The 16,772-nt window shown below is 44.0% G+C and overlaps 1 protein-coding gene across 1 annotated transcript in view; it reads left to right on the top strand.

Moving 5' to 3' along the window:
• Positions 1 to 366: 366 nt before the first annotated feature.
• ETNK2 (ethanolamine kinase 2) overlaps positions 367 to 16,772 on the top strand; it is a 20,410-nt gene continuing 4,004 nt past the window's right edge. Inside the window, exons 1-6 of the mRNA XM_015407316.1 lie at positions 367 to 660; positions 8,920 to 9,179; positions 13,048 to 13,185; positions 14,510 to 14,658; positions 14,784 to 14,867; positions 16,557 to 16,750. Coding sequence (XP_015262802.1) covers positions 499 to 660; positions 8,920 to 9,179; positions 13,048 to 13,185; positions 14,510 to 14,658; positions 14,784 to 14,867; positions 16,557 to 16,750 — 987 coding nt within the window. The 5' untranslated portion in view covers positions 367 to 498. The remainder of the gene's footprint in view (positions 661 to 8,919; positions 9,180 to 13,047; positions 13,186 to 14,509; positions 14,659 to 14,783; positions 14,868 to 16,556; positions 16,751 to 16,772) is intronic.

The raw sequence follows: 16,772 nt of genomic DNA, 5'->3' as shown, positions 1-16,772 counted from the left end.
AGGGAGGGAGACCAGCCTCGCGTTTATTTGGAATCTCAAATGTTACGATTGGTCACCAGCTGCGGCCAAGAAACCCTCACGCGTCACGCCCCCTTACCTAGCTGGCCAGCTGTGGCAGCAGCAACCTTGACGACTGGAGCATCTTTCTCTGCTCTGGAGTTAAGTCCTGCCTTCCAAGGATAGGCTGGCCTCTCCGTCTCTGTGGCCACTGAGAGCGATCGCTCCCTCTGACATCACAATCCGGGCCGCCCTGAGTGTTCCAATAAGAGCCTTCTGCTCTAGAAAAGGAGGAGATGCGAGAGTGACTCATGGATTCCTCTTGGGGCTGGCTCCTCCCTCCCCGCCCTTTCCCAGCCCCTACACATGGGCGCCCTCGCAAGCCTCCCGTTGCTGAGGGGGAGGAGTTGCTGGCTGAGGCAGTTCTGCCGTGCCTTCCTTTCCCCTAACTCTGTCCCGCATCTGGAGAGGGCAGACTTGTACTCAGACGGCCCATGGGGCATGGAGGAGGAAGAAGCGGAGGAGGAGCAGCACGTCTGCACGAGCTACCCTGCCATCCCGAGTGTCAGCATTGCGGTGGATGAGACGAACGTCCTGCCGGGAGCACTGCAGCTGATCCGCAAGCTGAGACCACAATGGGAGACGGCGCGAGTTAAGACCAAGGTACAGCCACAGCACAGAGTTTCGTTGCAGGCTGTTGCGAGCACCCTCCTGGCGTTAGCCGGGTGGGAGGCCGGGCTCCGAGCGTGTATGAAACCAAAGGAAAACGAATTGGAAAAAGGAGGGCCGAAGGGAGGGTGGGTAGGAAGTGCTATGAATGGAGAACATTCAACAAGTCTAGGCTGGGCTTGATGGTAGAAGGAGGTGAACTGGGCCCGCACCTGGTATTTTTAAAAACCTCCATAGGTGCACTGTACAGTAGATCCTTCCATGGAGATTAGGTACTCCCAATAGCACCATCATGTATATGTAGTCGGAATGGATCTTTCCCACCCTTTCAGGGTATGCTTATGGATCAAGCAAGAGCTGAATCTTTTCCAGTGGTCAGAAATGCAGATCAAGGTAACTGATTAATTGGCATGGATTATAAGGGTGCACATTCTAACCCATGTGGCTTCCAAACACAACATTATACTCCTCCAGTATCCCCCCCCCCTCCAAAGACTCTGGAGAGGTCACAGTAAACTGATCCACAAGTAAATAGGTTGTATGCTCAGCATCATAAGCATGGGGCCTATTTAGTAGGAGGTCTGGGCATGAGCCAGTGGACCCCAGTGCTTAGTGTTTTGGGTTGGTAGTTGCAGCCTCTTTCTAGCCAATCCAAAGTTCTCTTTTCTGTGCCTCAGTTTTCACAGGTGTAAAACAGAGTTGGAGTCAACATGTTTTTCTCTTCCCTGTCAACCAGTTAATCTTAAAGCAGTTTCTTCATGGGTCTCTTGAAGTCTGGGGGCACACTTGGTTTTCCAAAGTGGGATACATCTGGGATCCGTGCACAGGTCAATGCAGACCCATCCACCTGTCAGCTTGGCAGGAATAGGGCATAACAAAAAAAAAAGGGAATTTTGTGGCACCTTAAAAATGGGCTTTTTTTCTTTGTGGATTGTAGGCCTTTTTGTCAGATGCCTGAAGAATCTCTGCACAGGAAAGTTAAAAACTGTACTGTTTGTGTTTCATGGCCTTACTGTTGACACTCTTGTTTCTCTACACCTATATACAGTCTGCCACATGAAGACATACTTTGTGCATCTGATAAGTGGTTTTTTCCACCAAAGGGTATGCTGCAATAAAACATGTAATTTTTAAGCAGTCACAGGATTCCTTTTTCAGTTTTGGTATAATTTGAGTTTTATATAGATACGCACAGATGGTATGTCTTGTATCTGTGTCTTTTGGCCTGACTGCTGCCTAGGGATAACTCTCTCCTCCTCCTCTGATCACAAAAGCTTATTCTGCCACAGGTCTTTGAGAGGGCACAAGACTCCTTTTTGGTTTTGCTGTAACAAACTATAATATAGGCACATCCCCTGGGGAATAATGAGTTTACTACAGCCAAAGCAGTATACCGGTACTGTTCCCTGTACTTCCAGATGCATGAAAGCAAGCCCAAAAGAGCAGAACGCTGCCATGAAATTATGCCCATAGACTGCTTTGAGATCCCCCGAAAGAGAGGTTCTGTAGAAGTGCAGGTCTTGGAAGGTTCCCATTGGTACTCCACAATTAAAAGAGAGCTTGTGGTAATTAGTGCATATGGAGCCATGCACTAGTTCTGTGTGGCAACATTTGACATTGTATAAGCACAGTGCAAATCTGAAAAATGTTTTTGCTGTTACTGTTTAGACTGTGGCAGGCACACAGTTTTGAATGAATGAATGAAAGCCCCCTTTTGTTACATGCAGAACACACAGTCCCTGGCTCAAAGGATTTAGTGGCACATTCTTGCCTTGAGTCACAAAGTGCAGCTTTGCTCAGATAGGCATAGAGACTTCAGTGGCAGGCAGCATGTTGGATCTGTAAATAAAATTGGGGTGCTGCATAATCTGCCCAGTTAAAATGGGGGAAATGGTATTTTGTTTGCTTCAGATACGGGCTGAAAAGACCAGGGAAATGTCCCATTTGGATCCTGCTCTGAAATCAGGGCCGGATTAAGACATGCTGAAGACCTAAACTGCATCAAGTTTAAGAAGCCCAATAGCATTACCAACAAATAGCAATGGGGGGTATTTCAAGGCCCCTCATAATCTGAAGCCTTAAACTGTAGTTTGCTTAGCTTCTGAGTAAGTAGAGTTCTGTCTGAAATAGCTGGCATACTTTCACAGTGGCATTGAATATGCTTGATTTTAACATCTGGCAGCACCATCCTAAGTAGAGTTAGACCATTTTAAGCCCATTGACTTCAGTGGTCTTAGAAGGGGGCAACTCTGCTGAGGATGGCACTGTCAGTTCCTTGGAGGCTTGGTCCTTACGCAGTTCACAAGGTGTTCACAATTGACAGGGTGCTCACAATCACAACAGCAGTAGTTTATTCCTTAGTTTAAGAGATGATGTACGTTTCAATTGAATTTAATGCCTGCATCACCATTTGAGTGAGGGAAGAACTGATGGGGTTTTTTTTGGGGGGGGGGGTTTGCTTCCATGCCAAGAAGAAAAATAGCAACTCTCCATCACTCTCTTGCATTGAGTAAAAAACTGTGGAGGGTGCTGCCTTTGACATGAACATTCTGTCCAACTATTTCTGTCCCCCAAAAGAACAGCTCTTACGTTGTACTGTAAAACTGTCTTTGTTGTCTAGCAAGCATCTGAAGCATTGCTGCTTGGATTTTCCAGCTCCAATTTATTACTGAAGTGCAACTGATCACATATCAGTCCCATAACAGTGTTGGGCAGCTGCTGCTACCACTAAGAAGGTATCTTTTGAAAGCTGTCTCGTTCCCTAAGTTTACCTGTAGGGGGCTCCAAAGCTTTCATACAAACGGTACTGTGGACCAGCAGAATTGGGTACATTTTGAGCTCCTCCAATTTGGCTTGATGCCCTAAGCAAGCAGATTCTCAGCAAGCGCTGGGAGTGGGTGGCAGAAGGATCATTACAAATTTATAAATTGTCAAGTATAATTAGACGGAAAAATCAGAGTGAAAATAAATGGGAAAGGTCATCTGCAGAGAGCCAGGAAAGAAAGGGCTAAAATTAGACCGTAAGCTCTTTAGGGCAGAGATTCTGCCCATCTATGCATGCCCAAGATTCCATGTCTCTATGTGTGTGGGAAACAGTCTTTCCCCAACATTGTCAGACTCAAAGAAAGTGAAGGTGTGCCATGCCTTTCTTCCCTCCTTCCTCCCTACAACAACCTGGGGTATAGAGTAGGGCAATGCCTTGCCCCCAATCCAGGAGTTTGGGGGGAAGCAATCTGTTCTCAGTCTCTTGCTTCTTGTTAACTGTATTTCCAACAAATGGCTAGGCTTGTAAATGGTCCCCACCTTCTCTCCTCTCCATCCATCGCTGAAAATGTTGCTATGGGTGGGGAAAAGGGACAGACCTACTTTTCCAGCTCTGACCCAGCCATATGGTTGCCAGGATGGTGAAGCTGTCTTGGTGAAGAGTTGTGGGGGGGGGGGACTGATGGTACTAAAGCAAGAGAGGGGAAAAACAAAGCTGGTTGGAAAGTGAAAGGCTGAATGCCCCATTCAGAGTTCATAAGCCTAAGCTTGTAACCAATAATGCCATACCCACAAGTTGACAGTATCAAAGTTTCTATTTAGATTGCCTAACAGATGTAATCGAGGCATAACAGATTTATAACAGCTAATGGATCTGAAAGTGGTGGCAGGTACATCCCAGCCCAATGGATCCTCTGCCCAACTTACAGCTCTGTGAGCTAGAGGTCCATCTTCATGGGCCAGAGAAAGCAAGACTCTTGAACATCAAACCTTTGGGCATGTTTTCATCTGCCTCCTGTAGTATTCAGGGCTCCTGCTTTATAGAATCATAGAGTTGGAAGGGGCCATACCGACCATCTAGTCCAACCCCCTGCCCAATGCAGGACCAGCCTAAAGCTGTCAGTGAAGGGGAGTTAACCACCTCTCTAGGCAGCTGATTCCACCTTTGAACCACTCTGACCATGAAAATGTTTTCCTAATATCCAGCCCATACCTTTCTGCATGTAATTTAAAACCGGTGCTTCGGGTGCTATCCTCTGCTGCCAACTAAAACAGCTCCTTGTCCTCCTCCAAATGACAGCCTTTCAAATATTTAAAGAGAGCAATTATGCCCCCCGCCCTCAGTCTCCTCCAAACCCAAGGCCCTTAGTCTTTCCTCGTAGGGCTCAGTCTCCAGACCCCTGATCATCCTCACTGCTCTCTTCTGCACAGTCTTCACACCAGACTATATGAAGAAAAGGATGCACTCCTGCACTGTTGCAATATTAGATGGGGAGGCGATGGACTAGTCAACATGGGAGTGATAAAAAGAAATAGAAACCCATCAGAGATTAGGCGACTCTAATGGATGTACCCTAACATAACTAGAGCTCTTGATAGCTTCAGGTCTGGGGATGCCCCTGGTTAGAAGGCAGGGTGGTCTTATGATAGGCAAAGAAAGATGCATGCACATTTGAGGGAAGGATAGGGCTTATGTACAGTGATTAGTGACAAAATGCAATCTCTATGTACTGGTAGCTGTACACTGATTGGTTTCTAAAATGGCTAGGGGGCGGGGAGAACAGAATTCTGAAATGTCAGATTTTAAAGACTCAGCAGCAGCTACTGTGTTTGAGGTTGACCATACAGCTAGCTAGATCTAGAGGGCTGTTTTATAATCAGCAAATTACAGCATTGAGACAAAAGGCGGAAATGAAACAGTACGGAAATACTAGCTTAGATCCCAGTGTCACCCAGGGAGAATGAACATTTTCCTCTAGCACGGCAGGGGTGCAGGTCATTCAATCATATTTACTCAGGGCAATTGGGGACTAATAGTTAAGCTGCTAAAGTTCATGTATTGGCATGTAAGGAGGATAAATATCAGTAATCCTATTAAGGCCCACAGGAAAAGCTCTTGGTAAGCTTTATAGCAAGCAGAAGTTTAAAACAAAGCCAGAACTCAGATAATCAAAATGGGGGTATATACTGAAGAACAGTTCCAGGAGTGCATGACAGGGCATGGTTTTTAATTTGTAGAGCCTTGTCTGTGCCCCTGTCCAGGGGGAGGGGCTGTGGCTCAGCTAAAGAATCTAGTAGTAGGGGATGGTGAATGACCCCCGTCTGAGACTGTGGAAAGCCACTGCTGGTCTGACTCTGATGGCTCACAGGCAATTTTCCCTCTAAGCTGTGGAGTCCTGTGAGCAAAAAATCTACTTTGTGAGGTCCTGACATTAAAGTTGTGAGCAAGCGATTTGGTTACTGCATAAATTAGTTTGCTCTGGAGCCATCCTTCCTGAGCTCAGACAAAAATGTATGAGCTGGAGGCTGAAAAACTGTGAGCTAGCTCATACTAACTCAGCTTAGAGGGAACAGTGATCACAGGTCTGATTTAGTAACAGGCAACTTCATGTGTTCCATCTTTGTCATGCTGGAGTATAACAAAGATATATATGGGGTTTTGAGTATTTGTCCTCTGGGGACTGAGCCCATGCAGACACGGAAAACAGCTCTTTGCTGTGTGTGGCTCAGATGAAAACCTGATTCCTGCACTGCCAGTTATAATAATTGTGTCTGTTCCCCATAAAATACAGGTAGCTTTCACTAGGGCCAAAGCAGTCACTGTTGGAATGGCCTGGGAACACCTTCAGCTCATTGTTACCTCTTCTCACAGGCACTTTTGCTGTGTATTTTGACAGCTGTTGATGCCATACCTCCCCCACCCCCCAAGTATCTGCTGGTAAGGTTTCCATCATAGCCTTTCTTAAAAAATGCCCAAGGATCACATGTTGACTTGGTATTTGAAAAAGTGTGCCTGCACACGAAAGCTCATACCTTGAATAAAACTTTGTTCGTCTTAAAGGTGCTGCTGGACTCTAAATTAGTTCTAAAAGAGGGGCTGTTGAATGTAATGATTTTTAATAATTAAATGGGAGATGAAAAGAGAATTCCATATGCTGAGGCAGCCATCCAAGTTGGGCAGAGCCCAGAACAAAACCCTCTGTCCGTCTGTGGGAGCCGTCAAAACAATGGCAGGGATGTCCTTGTCAGAGACGTCTCCATTCATCTGGAACTCCAGTGCCTCCCCCCCTCCCTTGTTTATGCCCCTGGAACTCGTTGTTTGTTTAAGGCCAAACCCTTTGCCATAATTCAGGGATAGCTCTCTGAATTAAGGAAGATATATACACTACTTTCAGGAATTCTCCACCACACTTAATGCATACTACTAGTGCTCAGGAAGCATAGCTCTGTAACAATTCACCCAGATGCAGTTTTTGTTGTTGGTGCTTTTAAATAACTTTGGTGCAAACAAATATGCATATGTAATCATGTCCCCTCTACCTACTTCCTCTTATCATTCTCTCCTCCCTGCTTGAATACATGAAACTGCCTAATACTGTATCAGACCATTGGTCATTCAAGGTCAGAGTTGTCAGACTGGCAGCAGCTCTCCAGGGTCTCAGGCTGAGGTCTTTCACATGATAACATCACCAGGGATTGAATGTGGGACCTTCTGCATGCCAAGCAGATGCTCTGCCACTGAGCCACAGACCCCTTCCTCATCACAGAAGGTACACACTTGATCAAATGCTGATTTGTGCTCACAGCGGACTGTTCAGGTGATCCTCCACAAGCATGATGCTGTCAAGAAGGGGATGGGGGTGTGAAGTGACTGGCCGTAGGTAGAGTGGCTGTGTGAACTTGGCCTTGGTCTGCCCACCTTTTCTTTCCCAGCACTTATAGTTAGTTTGAAATGCTACCTAGGCACAGTAAGCATTGGTATGCTCTAAAGTCAGGCTGGGTTTCAAGTCTTGTGGACCTAATTCCTCATTTTGTAGGTCCTTGCAATTTCTTATATTTGAATTAGGCTTGCATTGTCTCTGTGATCATCAGGGGGCAAAAATGTGCTAGAGTGACATTATAAAACTCATCTCTGCATTCAGCCCTGCTAAATGGACTGCTTTAGCATCCTGTTTCTTCTCATAGCTGCTCCACTGCTGACCCTGCTGCTAACAAAAAAAGTGTCTCTCTAAATGGTGTCCAAGAATTCACACTGCAGATCTTTTCTTTGAAGCCTAAGCTTCCCAGAGCTCCATCTCAGAACCATGTTTTAATGCCAGGACACAACCACAAAAAAGGGTTACTAACACAGAATGTAACTGGGTTGTCCTAAGAAATACATTGCCCTGGTCTCCAGTCTCCCCTACCCAACCCAGGTAACAGTCTTCTTATGAAACTGACGGAGCTGAATTTGCCACGCTCAAGCAGTCTTGGTAAGCAGCAACATAGAAAATGTGGGAAACTGTATTCCTTACTTAAAATAGAGAGCATTAGGACTAACTGTGCACAACCAAAGGAAGATGATCAGGAAAGGCAAGGACATCATTTGAGCCAGGGGAACAGCTGTGGATGACCAGTGCTTGGTTTTTAGGTACTGAAACACCAGAAAGAATTTCTTAGTATCAATGGCAGCAAAGTGATTCAAAGATCTGGCTCTAGCAAGTTTGATGTGTGAAGCAGAGTGTGACAGTATTTCTGGAACAATAAACACATACCATACTTCATAAAAATATATATTTGAGCTACATTGAGATCAAAATAATAGCTTAGCCTTCACCGATTTATAAAGTGAGTGTACTTTTAAAGTATTCAAAGTGTTTAATATACTATAATCCTCACAACAGCCCTGTAAACTGGGTCAGTACTGTTTACTCCTGTTTTGTAGCTAGTGGCTTGCCTAAGATCCTCTGAGCATTTGGCAGATGTGAGGTTGAACCGGTGGTGGTGGATTATCTCTCTAAAGCAAAAACATTGTGTGGGAAGCAGATGTGAGGTGCAACATCTTTACCACAAATGCTACAGTCAAAGCATGTCTTCTTGGTCAGCGATTATTGTTGCATTGTGATTCCTTTAGTGGCCACTCTGGCAGTGAAGAAGGAGGATGACTCATGCTGCTTGAATATGGTCAAGCTTCTCTGTTATTGCTCTCCTGTTCTTCCATGTGTTCAGCTCAGTTGCATGGAACACAGCTCCGTTTCCCCTGATAATACACTTGTAATTGCCACGGCAACCTACTTCCCTGTATTTTCCACCCTTGAAGTCTGTGATATCAGTACTAGATTTACGAGGTCATCATTACAATCCCACTTACAACAAGGAATGGGCAGGTTCCCCCTCATTAAGTCTGGAATATTTTCTGGCTGGTTAAATAAATGTTCTCCATGACAGCAACAAATGGGTGTCACAGCACTACCAGCTAACTTTCTTCTGTTTCTTCATTTCTCAACCAAGCTCTTCACTGATGGTATCACCAACAAGCTCATGGCTTGTTACACAGAGGAGAACATGAGGGATGCCGTCCTAGTACGGGTCTACGGCAGGAAGACAGAACTTATTGTGGACCGAGCTAGTGAGCTGAGGAATTTCCAAGTGCTTCAAGATCATGGTTGTGCCCCCAGTCTCTACTGCACCTTCGAAAACGGCTATTGCTATGAATTTGTGCAGGGGAAGGCGCTTGGACCCGAACATGTGCATCAGCCACAGATATTCAGGTGTGTGTGAGATGGGAGGGGTTTGTGTACCATATTTTTCTCCCTAAACAGATGAATAATTCTGATCACTATAAAAACTGATGGTGTTTAAGGTATTGTACCCAGGACTTTCCCGTGCTTCCAGTTTTGCTCTGTTGTGTTAATCTGGATCTGACATACCCCCCCCCAGCTCCTCAGTTATAATATGATATTAATTCTGATAACGGCAGAACATTCTGTTGATTCAAGAGGGTCTCCTTAATTCTAACAGCACCATATCTCTGTATACCTAATTTAGGCTCAGCCCAAATTAAAAATGAAGCTTCAGTAAGTAAATACAGAGGTAAAAACTGGGGGTTATTTTTAGTTGTTGCTTCTATTTATCTGTACCTTTCTGTCTTACTGAGTTGATCATTACAACGATCCTATGAGGTATAATTCATGGCAGTCCTATCTGACACTTAAACCGTTATTCCATACTGGCTGTTCACCACACTTGCTTTCACATTAGAAGGAAATCTACAGAATTAGGTAAGCCCACTGTTTCTTTGATCTGATGCAAGAAATTCTCCATTATGAGGAACTCCCGTGCATTGTGCAGCTATTTTCATTGATGAGATTTTTCAGACTTCCATTTTGTTTGGAGAGGTCTATTATTGCTTCTGTGAGAACAAATGATGCTAAATTTGGTAAATGTACTATAGCCATGAACTGAGCTGGCCTCAGCTGGGAGGACAGGGTACAAATTTGATAAATAAATAAAAAATAAACTGAATTAAGCAGTAATAGAGTGATGTCATGATTTCATACTCTTACTGCCAAATGACTTGAATCCTTAAACAGTTGTGCCAGACATATTAAAAAATGATCTTTTGGGCCACAACTCTAGCAAAATAAGGCATCTCCTGACTTAGTCGTTTTTAACTTTATAGGTGTTAAGTGCCATTGATCGATCACCTTGAAGATTATATCCTTAACACATTTGCAAAATGAAGCATTTTCCAAATATTTGCTCTTTGTAAATGGAATACTTTTGCTTCAGTCAATTTCCCATTCTGCCTGCTGACAACCTTTGAAGTATCTGTACAAAGTAGAGGTTAACTGTCAGATTCCTGACTTCCAAGAATATAACCGATTGTCAGATCCCATATTATTTTGGACCAGGCAAGTGTCTGAATAATAAGTTTACAGAGCCTGTTAATATTGAACCTATTCAATTTTGTTCCTGCTATTTGTTTCTTGCTCATAATCAACTGGCCACAAATAAAGTGCCACAACCTGTGCCTACTATAGTGTACTGATGCCTGAAATTTAAAATGGAAGCAACAATTTTTCCAGCCCTTTTAACTGCTTTTGTTGTTACCATTTGGATCATAATCCAGTTCTTGATTGTTTAAATCTCAACATTCCATATTAGCAGGAGAAAGATTGGTTGAAATAGAAGCTGAGCACTTGAGAGAGATCGTGATTCCAAATGGACCCACACACTTCTGGCCAATAAAGAACTGTTATTGGGACAGGTGACAGGAAGGCAACAGCAGTGCATTGCTGCTTTAGAGAGAGAACAGTAGCACTTCCTTCTGCTTGGTCAGTGCATTTCAGGGACACTCTGGGCATTTCAGGGACACTGACCTACCCAGACTGTGGTGTACTGGTATTCCTGTTGAGCAAACAGAAGATGTAGAAGTGGCCTTGACCAGAGATCAGTGACCACTCAGCTGCTGTGTGTGTCCTTTGGCTGCTCTCACTCATAGAGGGGAGGACAAGAAAAAAATGACCTTTGATATATTAACATTCTGGCTTCTGTCACTTACGGTAAGGTATGACGAACCTCAGGGTTAGCAGACCGTGTTCTGCTGAGTAAATGTATTGCTTTCAAAGAGCCAAGTTAAAGCCAGCAGGACACTAATAGTGCAGAGCTAAGCAAAGTTGCACCCCTCTAAGTCCATTGAAGTCTGTGGTCTTGGAAAGATTTAACACTCTGTAGTACGGCACTTCTCCTTCTACTTAACCATATTCAGTAAAACCTTAGAAGATTCCAAATTCCAGTAATAATTCTTCCACCTTACCTGCTCTCCTGCTATATGGTGTGTGTGTGTTTTAAATGCCATCAAGTTGCTTCCGACTTCTGGTGACCTTATGAATTAATGTTTGCCAAAATGTCCTATCATTAGCAGCCATTCTCAGGACTTGCAAACTGAGGGCCATGACTTCTTTTAGTGAGTCAATCTGTGTAATGTTGATTCTTCCTCTTTTCCTGCTGCCTTTAACTTTTCCTAGCATTATTGTCTTTTCCAGTGACTCTTGTCTTCTCATAATGTGACCAAAGTACAATATCCTTAGTTTAGCCATTTTAGTTTCTAGGGAGAATTCAGGCTTAATTTGGTCTAGGACCGACTTATTTGTCTTTTTGGCGATCCACAGTATCTGTAAGACTTTCTTCCAACACCACATCTCAAAGGTATGTACTTTCTTCCTGTCATCTTTCTTCATTGTCCAGCATTCACACCCATACATTGTAATGGAGAGTACTATGGCATGAATTAACGATCTTGGTCACCAGTGACACGTCCTTACACTTGAGGGATCTTTTCTAGCTCCTTTTGGCTGCCCTCCACAGTCTCGATCTCCTTTTGATTTCTTGGGTGCAGTCTCCCTTTTGGTTGATGATGGAGCCAGGGCTCTAGTCGGGGGGGAGCTCTCAGGTACGGAGCTCCGGAAGAGAACCTCTAGGGGGCGGGGCGGTCACGTGGTGAAGCCCCGCCCCCTTCTTTACCCCGCCCTCTGCTTCGATCCTCATTCCGTTTGGGAATGAGGATGAAGCAGGAGGGTAAGTAGCCGGGCCTTCTGACACACTTCCGGTGATGTCAGGGGGTGTGGCCTTCTGTCACTTCCGGTGATGTCAGGGGGCGTGGCATATGCAAATAAGCTATGCTAATGAGTTATGCTAATGAGCTCCGGCAGCTCTTTTTCTACAACAAGACCCCTGGATGGAGCCAAGGAATATAAAACTTTAACAATTTCAATTTCTTAATCCAATTCCAACAACCCAATTTCTTAATCATTAACCTTAAAAGTTGTGCTATATAACGGGAAGTGCAATCCCAGTGACATCCAAACAAGACTGAAGAGCACCAGGGGAAGTGTTGTCAAGTTTGGGCTGTTTTAATGGCAGTTCCACATTTTACAGGAGAGTCCACATCTCAAGAGATTTGACTGTACAAATCCCTTATAGGGAGGAAAGGAACCCTGGGTTGTTGGATAATGTTCTACTGAAAAATGGTTCTCCCTCTGGCTCTCCAATGAACTAATATCCCAGGGTCCAGTAAACTGCAGTCTTGTCCAAAGGTGCTAATGTAGATGCTGCCAATCAGCATCATTTCTGTGATACCTTAACCAGAGCAGGATTTGTCATATTTAGATGGCGCTTTTCTTCTTTTGCCCATTTGGAATGGAATGAGAAGTCCCTGCATGCTAAAATCAGGAGCCGCATTTCTTTTGCAAAATGACTTTTTGACAAAACTACTACAGCCCACGCAGCAGTGCAGTGGCCTGTTTCCAGAGTGTTCACCAGGATAGTGTTCTCTGTTAGTTGTGTGAGGGTAGGTGGAGAGAGAAGAAGCAAATCACTATCTTTTCACTGGTACCTGTGGAGCAGATCCAATGTACAGGTATTTAACTATGAAACTTTTAGGTTTGTTTTGCAGCCAAAATCATAAAAGCACTTAGGTGACAGAGTTCACACATAGCATGCTGGACTTTCAGAATAGGCATTTAGCTGAAAACCACAGTTTTAACTCCTATCTTCCAGTTGTTTGCAATGGAAACAACAGCTTAGAATTATTATTTTTTTACAAATGACCACTGAACATATCTGATTTTCTTTTAGGCTAGTAGCTCAGAAAATGGCTCAGATGCACAGGATTCACACCAATGGGAGTCTCCCCAAGCCTTGCCTGTGGCAGCGACTGTACAAGTACTTTAACATTGTGAAAGCAGAGCTTTCTAGAAAGACACTGAATTCCAGGTAAAGAAAGCCAAATGCTAATCTCTAGTGAAGGAATGTGTTCCCCAAGAGCTTTAATAAATTTTTATTTAATTTTGTGTATTTTATACATGGGCCATAGGGCATCCTGCCCAGCTGTGGGTAAAGAGAGAGAACCCATTAGCATTTAGGAGAAAGCCAGGTGAAAGGCAAAACCATTATGGGATTCTTCCTCACCACTGCCACTGAACGTTCACAAGGTCTTTCCTTTTCAGCATGGTTGTCATTCTTCCACCAAGCTGTGACAGGGTCATTCTTCCTAATGCCAAAAGCTTGGGTTAGTTTTGTTTTTTGCTTTTAAACCATGTGATTTAGCAATTCAGGCTCAAAATAAGCAATGGCTTGAGGGCTGAGGTGATGGTATGATTGGTTTGTTGGTTAGCATATGAATCTCAAAACTGAAGAACCGACACGTCAAGGCTTGGTTTGATTATGGAAAGGTTAGACGATATACCAGTTGGGGAGGTGGGGGAGCTTCTTGTGGAACTGCTTCGACTAGTGTCTCCTGCATCTCTGAAGCAGAAACACATATTGCACTTCTGACATGGCACTCCAGAAGCCTTTTGACATTATTACAAACATCTAAAGGTCCATCCCTGTCCTTCTAATGTACTTGTGGCATAGGGGCAGCATTTCATACTTAGAAATTGTTTATTAGAAACACCTCTCTCTAGTGCATTATCCGATGCATGCTGAAGTGAACAAACTTAATTGGGAACATTGTTTGTTCTTACCCAGGTCTTGTTTACATGGTTTTGGAGAAATGCAATGCAGCTATCTGTTCCAATGCCGCTTTTGGCTGTTCTGTTCTACATATATCATGGGTGGGAATAGGCAGCCAAAACACAGCATTGTCTAAAGAGCAGTAAACGTAAGTGCAATGAAGTTCAGTGAAGTCAGTAAAAGTGCTCAGTCATCCATGAAAATAGGTTGAACATACTGCTTGAGTACAGAGGTTTGGTATTCTGTTGGTCTTTAGCTGTTGGGTTGCAATTTTTTTCTAGTAGTCCCACAGCCACCCTTTGGAGAAAGAAGGGGCAGAGAGGGAAGGACTGATCTAGTAGGTGTATGAAAGAAGAAATGTAAACATAATTTATGAGATACAGAATTCTGGTTTCCTCACAGATTTTGTCTTATCTGGCTGGGGGGGGGGGCGGCATAGCTGTTGTGATAATACAGAATCAGCATTTCCGTCCCAGAAAAAAATGACCTATGCGTTTTTTTAAATTAGTGATATTTGCAAGGCATCTTATGGTTACTGTCTGCAAGTGAAAATGGCACCATTTTTCCCCTCTTCCTTCCCAAGCATTCATCAAGAAGTGCCTATTCCCAGTCTAAAAGTGCTAGAAGAAGAGATTTGCTGGATGAAGGAGCATCTCTCTCAACTTGGATCTCCAATAGTGTTCTGCCACAATGATCTGTTGAGCAAGAATATAATCTACAATGAAGCGGAAGGTTTGTTACAAATATGCAGAGGTTTTTACTCTGGAAAGTGCATTTAAAGTATACAAGCAAGGGGAGCCCCAAAGTCCCTTTTAGGAGAGAATCCTTTCCAATTCTGTATGCCTTGGCTTTTTCAGGTCATGTCCACTTCATAGATTATGAATACACAGGTTACAACTACCAAGCGTATGACATCGGGAATCATTTTAATGAATTTGCAGGTGAGCTGATCTCCCCTCTTCTCCCTTTTGTCTGAAGAGAGAAACTTAAATCTGTTTCTGTACCCCTAATTGTCCCAGGATGGTTTCAAATGCAGGAAGGTTCATCATGCTGACCCTCAGGTTCCTATAGTATTTGTTACACCCGGGATAAAATTATTATTGGAGGTCCATCATTGGTGCCCTGCATGATTGAGGTTGATCTCTCTTCGTGGGTTACTAGCAGGCCTAGAGAAAACTGCCTTGTCTCTATAATAGAGGTTTAGTGGAAAGTTGTTTGTCTCCTCACTATGAAATGCTTCAAGGGCCCATTTCTCATTTTTCCTCTAAGCCATTTGGCAACCCTGAGCATTGTGGAAAGAGCAGGAGATGATTAGGGTGCCAACTGGCCCGGAGAAGCATTTATTGGCATGGAGGTAAATAACATCATTTAAATGGAATTGCCTTTTTGTCCGAGGTTGTTAGCAACATCTTATCAACTGCATGATACCTAGCTGAGCTTCTGTCCACTGATATAAAGGGCTCTTTGTCCATAGCCCACAGCCTATGGCCATTGTGTGAGGCACCAACAAGGTTCAGAACTGGCTCATAATGCAACTTGGGGGGGGGGGTTGTCTTTATTTAAATTTCTGATCATTTAAATTACATTTAGGTTTTCTGAAAGCCACTGGGTAACTAACAGGGAGAAATACAGGGTAAGAAATTGCCTAAATAGAAAAGACAGCCGTAGCAGCCAGTGAAGAAGTGCCATAATTAAAAATTGCTGCTGCTGAGCAATGATTGAGGCAGAGGGCCTCCCAGTCTGCTATTTAAACTGGGAGGTACTGGTAGGGTGGTCAGTTGGCCTGGAGGGAAGTGTCCCGTCTTCTGCATCGTTTTGCTTTTTAAAGTAAAAAAACCTGCCGAAGAAAAAGGTTACCCTTACCAAAACAGGGCAAAGTGGATGACTTTACAGTTTAACAGTAATTTGAGTTTGTTGCAAGCTTATTTTCCTCCTCTGATTTCTAGCTCAAAGGGCAGACTAAAAGCAAGCTCCTTTAGAAGGGCCTACATGTAATTAGCTCGGTCTCAGCATTAATTCTGTACCAGCTGAGCTTTTATAATACAGGAAATCACTGTGTGGCTAATCATGTCTGTTTCTATCCCTGCTTGTACCATCTGTTCCTTATGGATCTTAGAAGCTAAGCAGGGTCAAACTGGAAGACTTCTTTTTTTAAAAGAAATAAACCTGCAGGATTTGGTGCAGACAGTTCTGCAGAACTAGAACTTTATTAGCCAGGTGGGAAACTGTGGCTTACTTGTTACATGATCACTGGGTGAAGCTGAAAGGCTTTGGGGGCAGGTGGGAAAGGAGGGCACTGTCTAACTCCGCCCAACACACAACCATAATGGCTGGGTTCAAGGGACTTCCCTTCACCAAACAGTTTTGCTGTTTACATTTTAGCCTAGCACCTGCCCATTTAGAAGCTGTGCAACTTGATCAACTCAAGTCAGTTCCATCAATTTCAGTTCAGGGTGCTGAACCAGTGCTGCAGACAAGCCTTAACATGAAAGATGTGAAGTCACTGAATGGTTGTCATTTGCCGGGAGGCAAACTGACTTGCATCGATTGAGCTGACTTGCATCATCACTCCAGTGAGCCATCCATGCTACCCATCTCATATTCTGGCAACTACCGACTTCTGTTCCCAGGGCTGAATGAAGTGGACTACAGCCTGTATCCCTGCAAGGAGATCCAGCTGCAGTGGCTGAGGCATTATCTACAGGCCTACAAGAAAATGAGTCAGGAGGAGCCAGGAGATAAAGGAAAAAACAGAGTAGGAAGTGGATCTGTGTCTGAAGAAGAACTAGAGACCCTCTATGTACAAGTAAACCAATTTGCCTTAGTGAGTATCTGCATCGTGGGTA

This window comes from Gekko japonicus, unplaced genomic scaffold (assembly GCF_001447785.1).
Source record: "Gekko japonicus isolate JY-2015 unplaced genomic scaffold, Gekko_japonicus_V1.1 scaffold228, whole genome shotgun sequence".
Taxonomy (NCBI): Eukaryota; Metazoa; Chordata; class Lepidosauria; order Squamata; family Gekkonidae; genus Gekko; species Gekko japonicus.
This window is presented reverse-complemented; position numbering and strand designations above follow the sequence as displayed.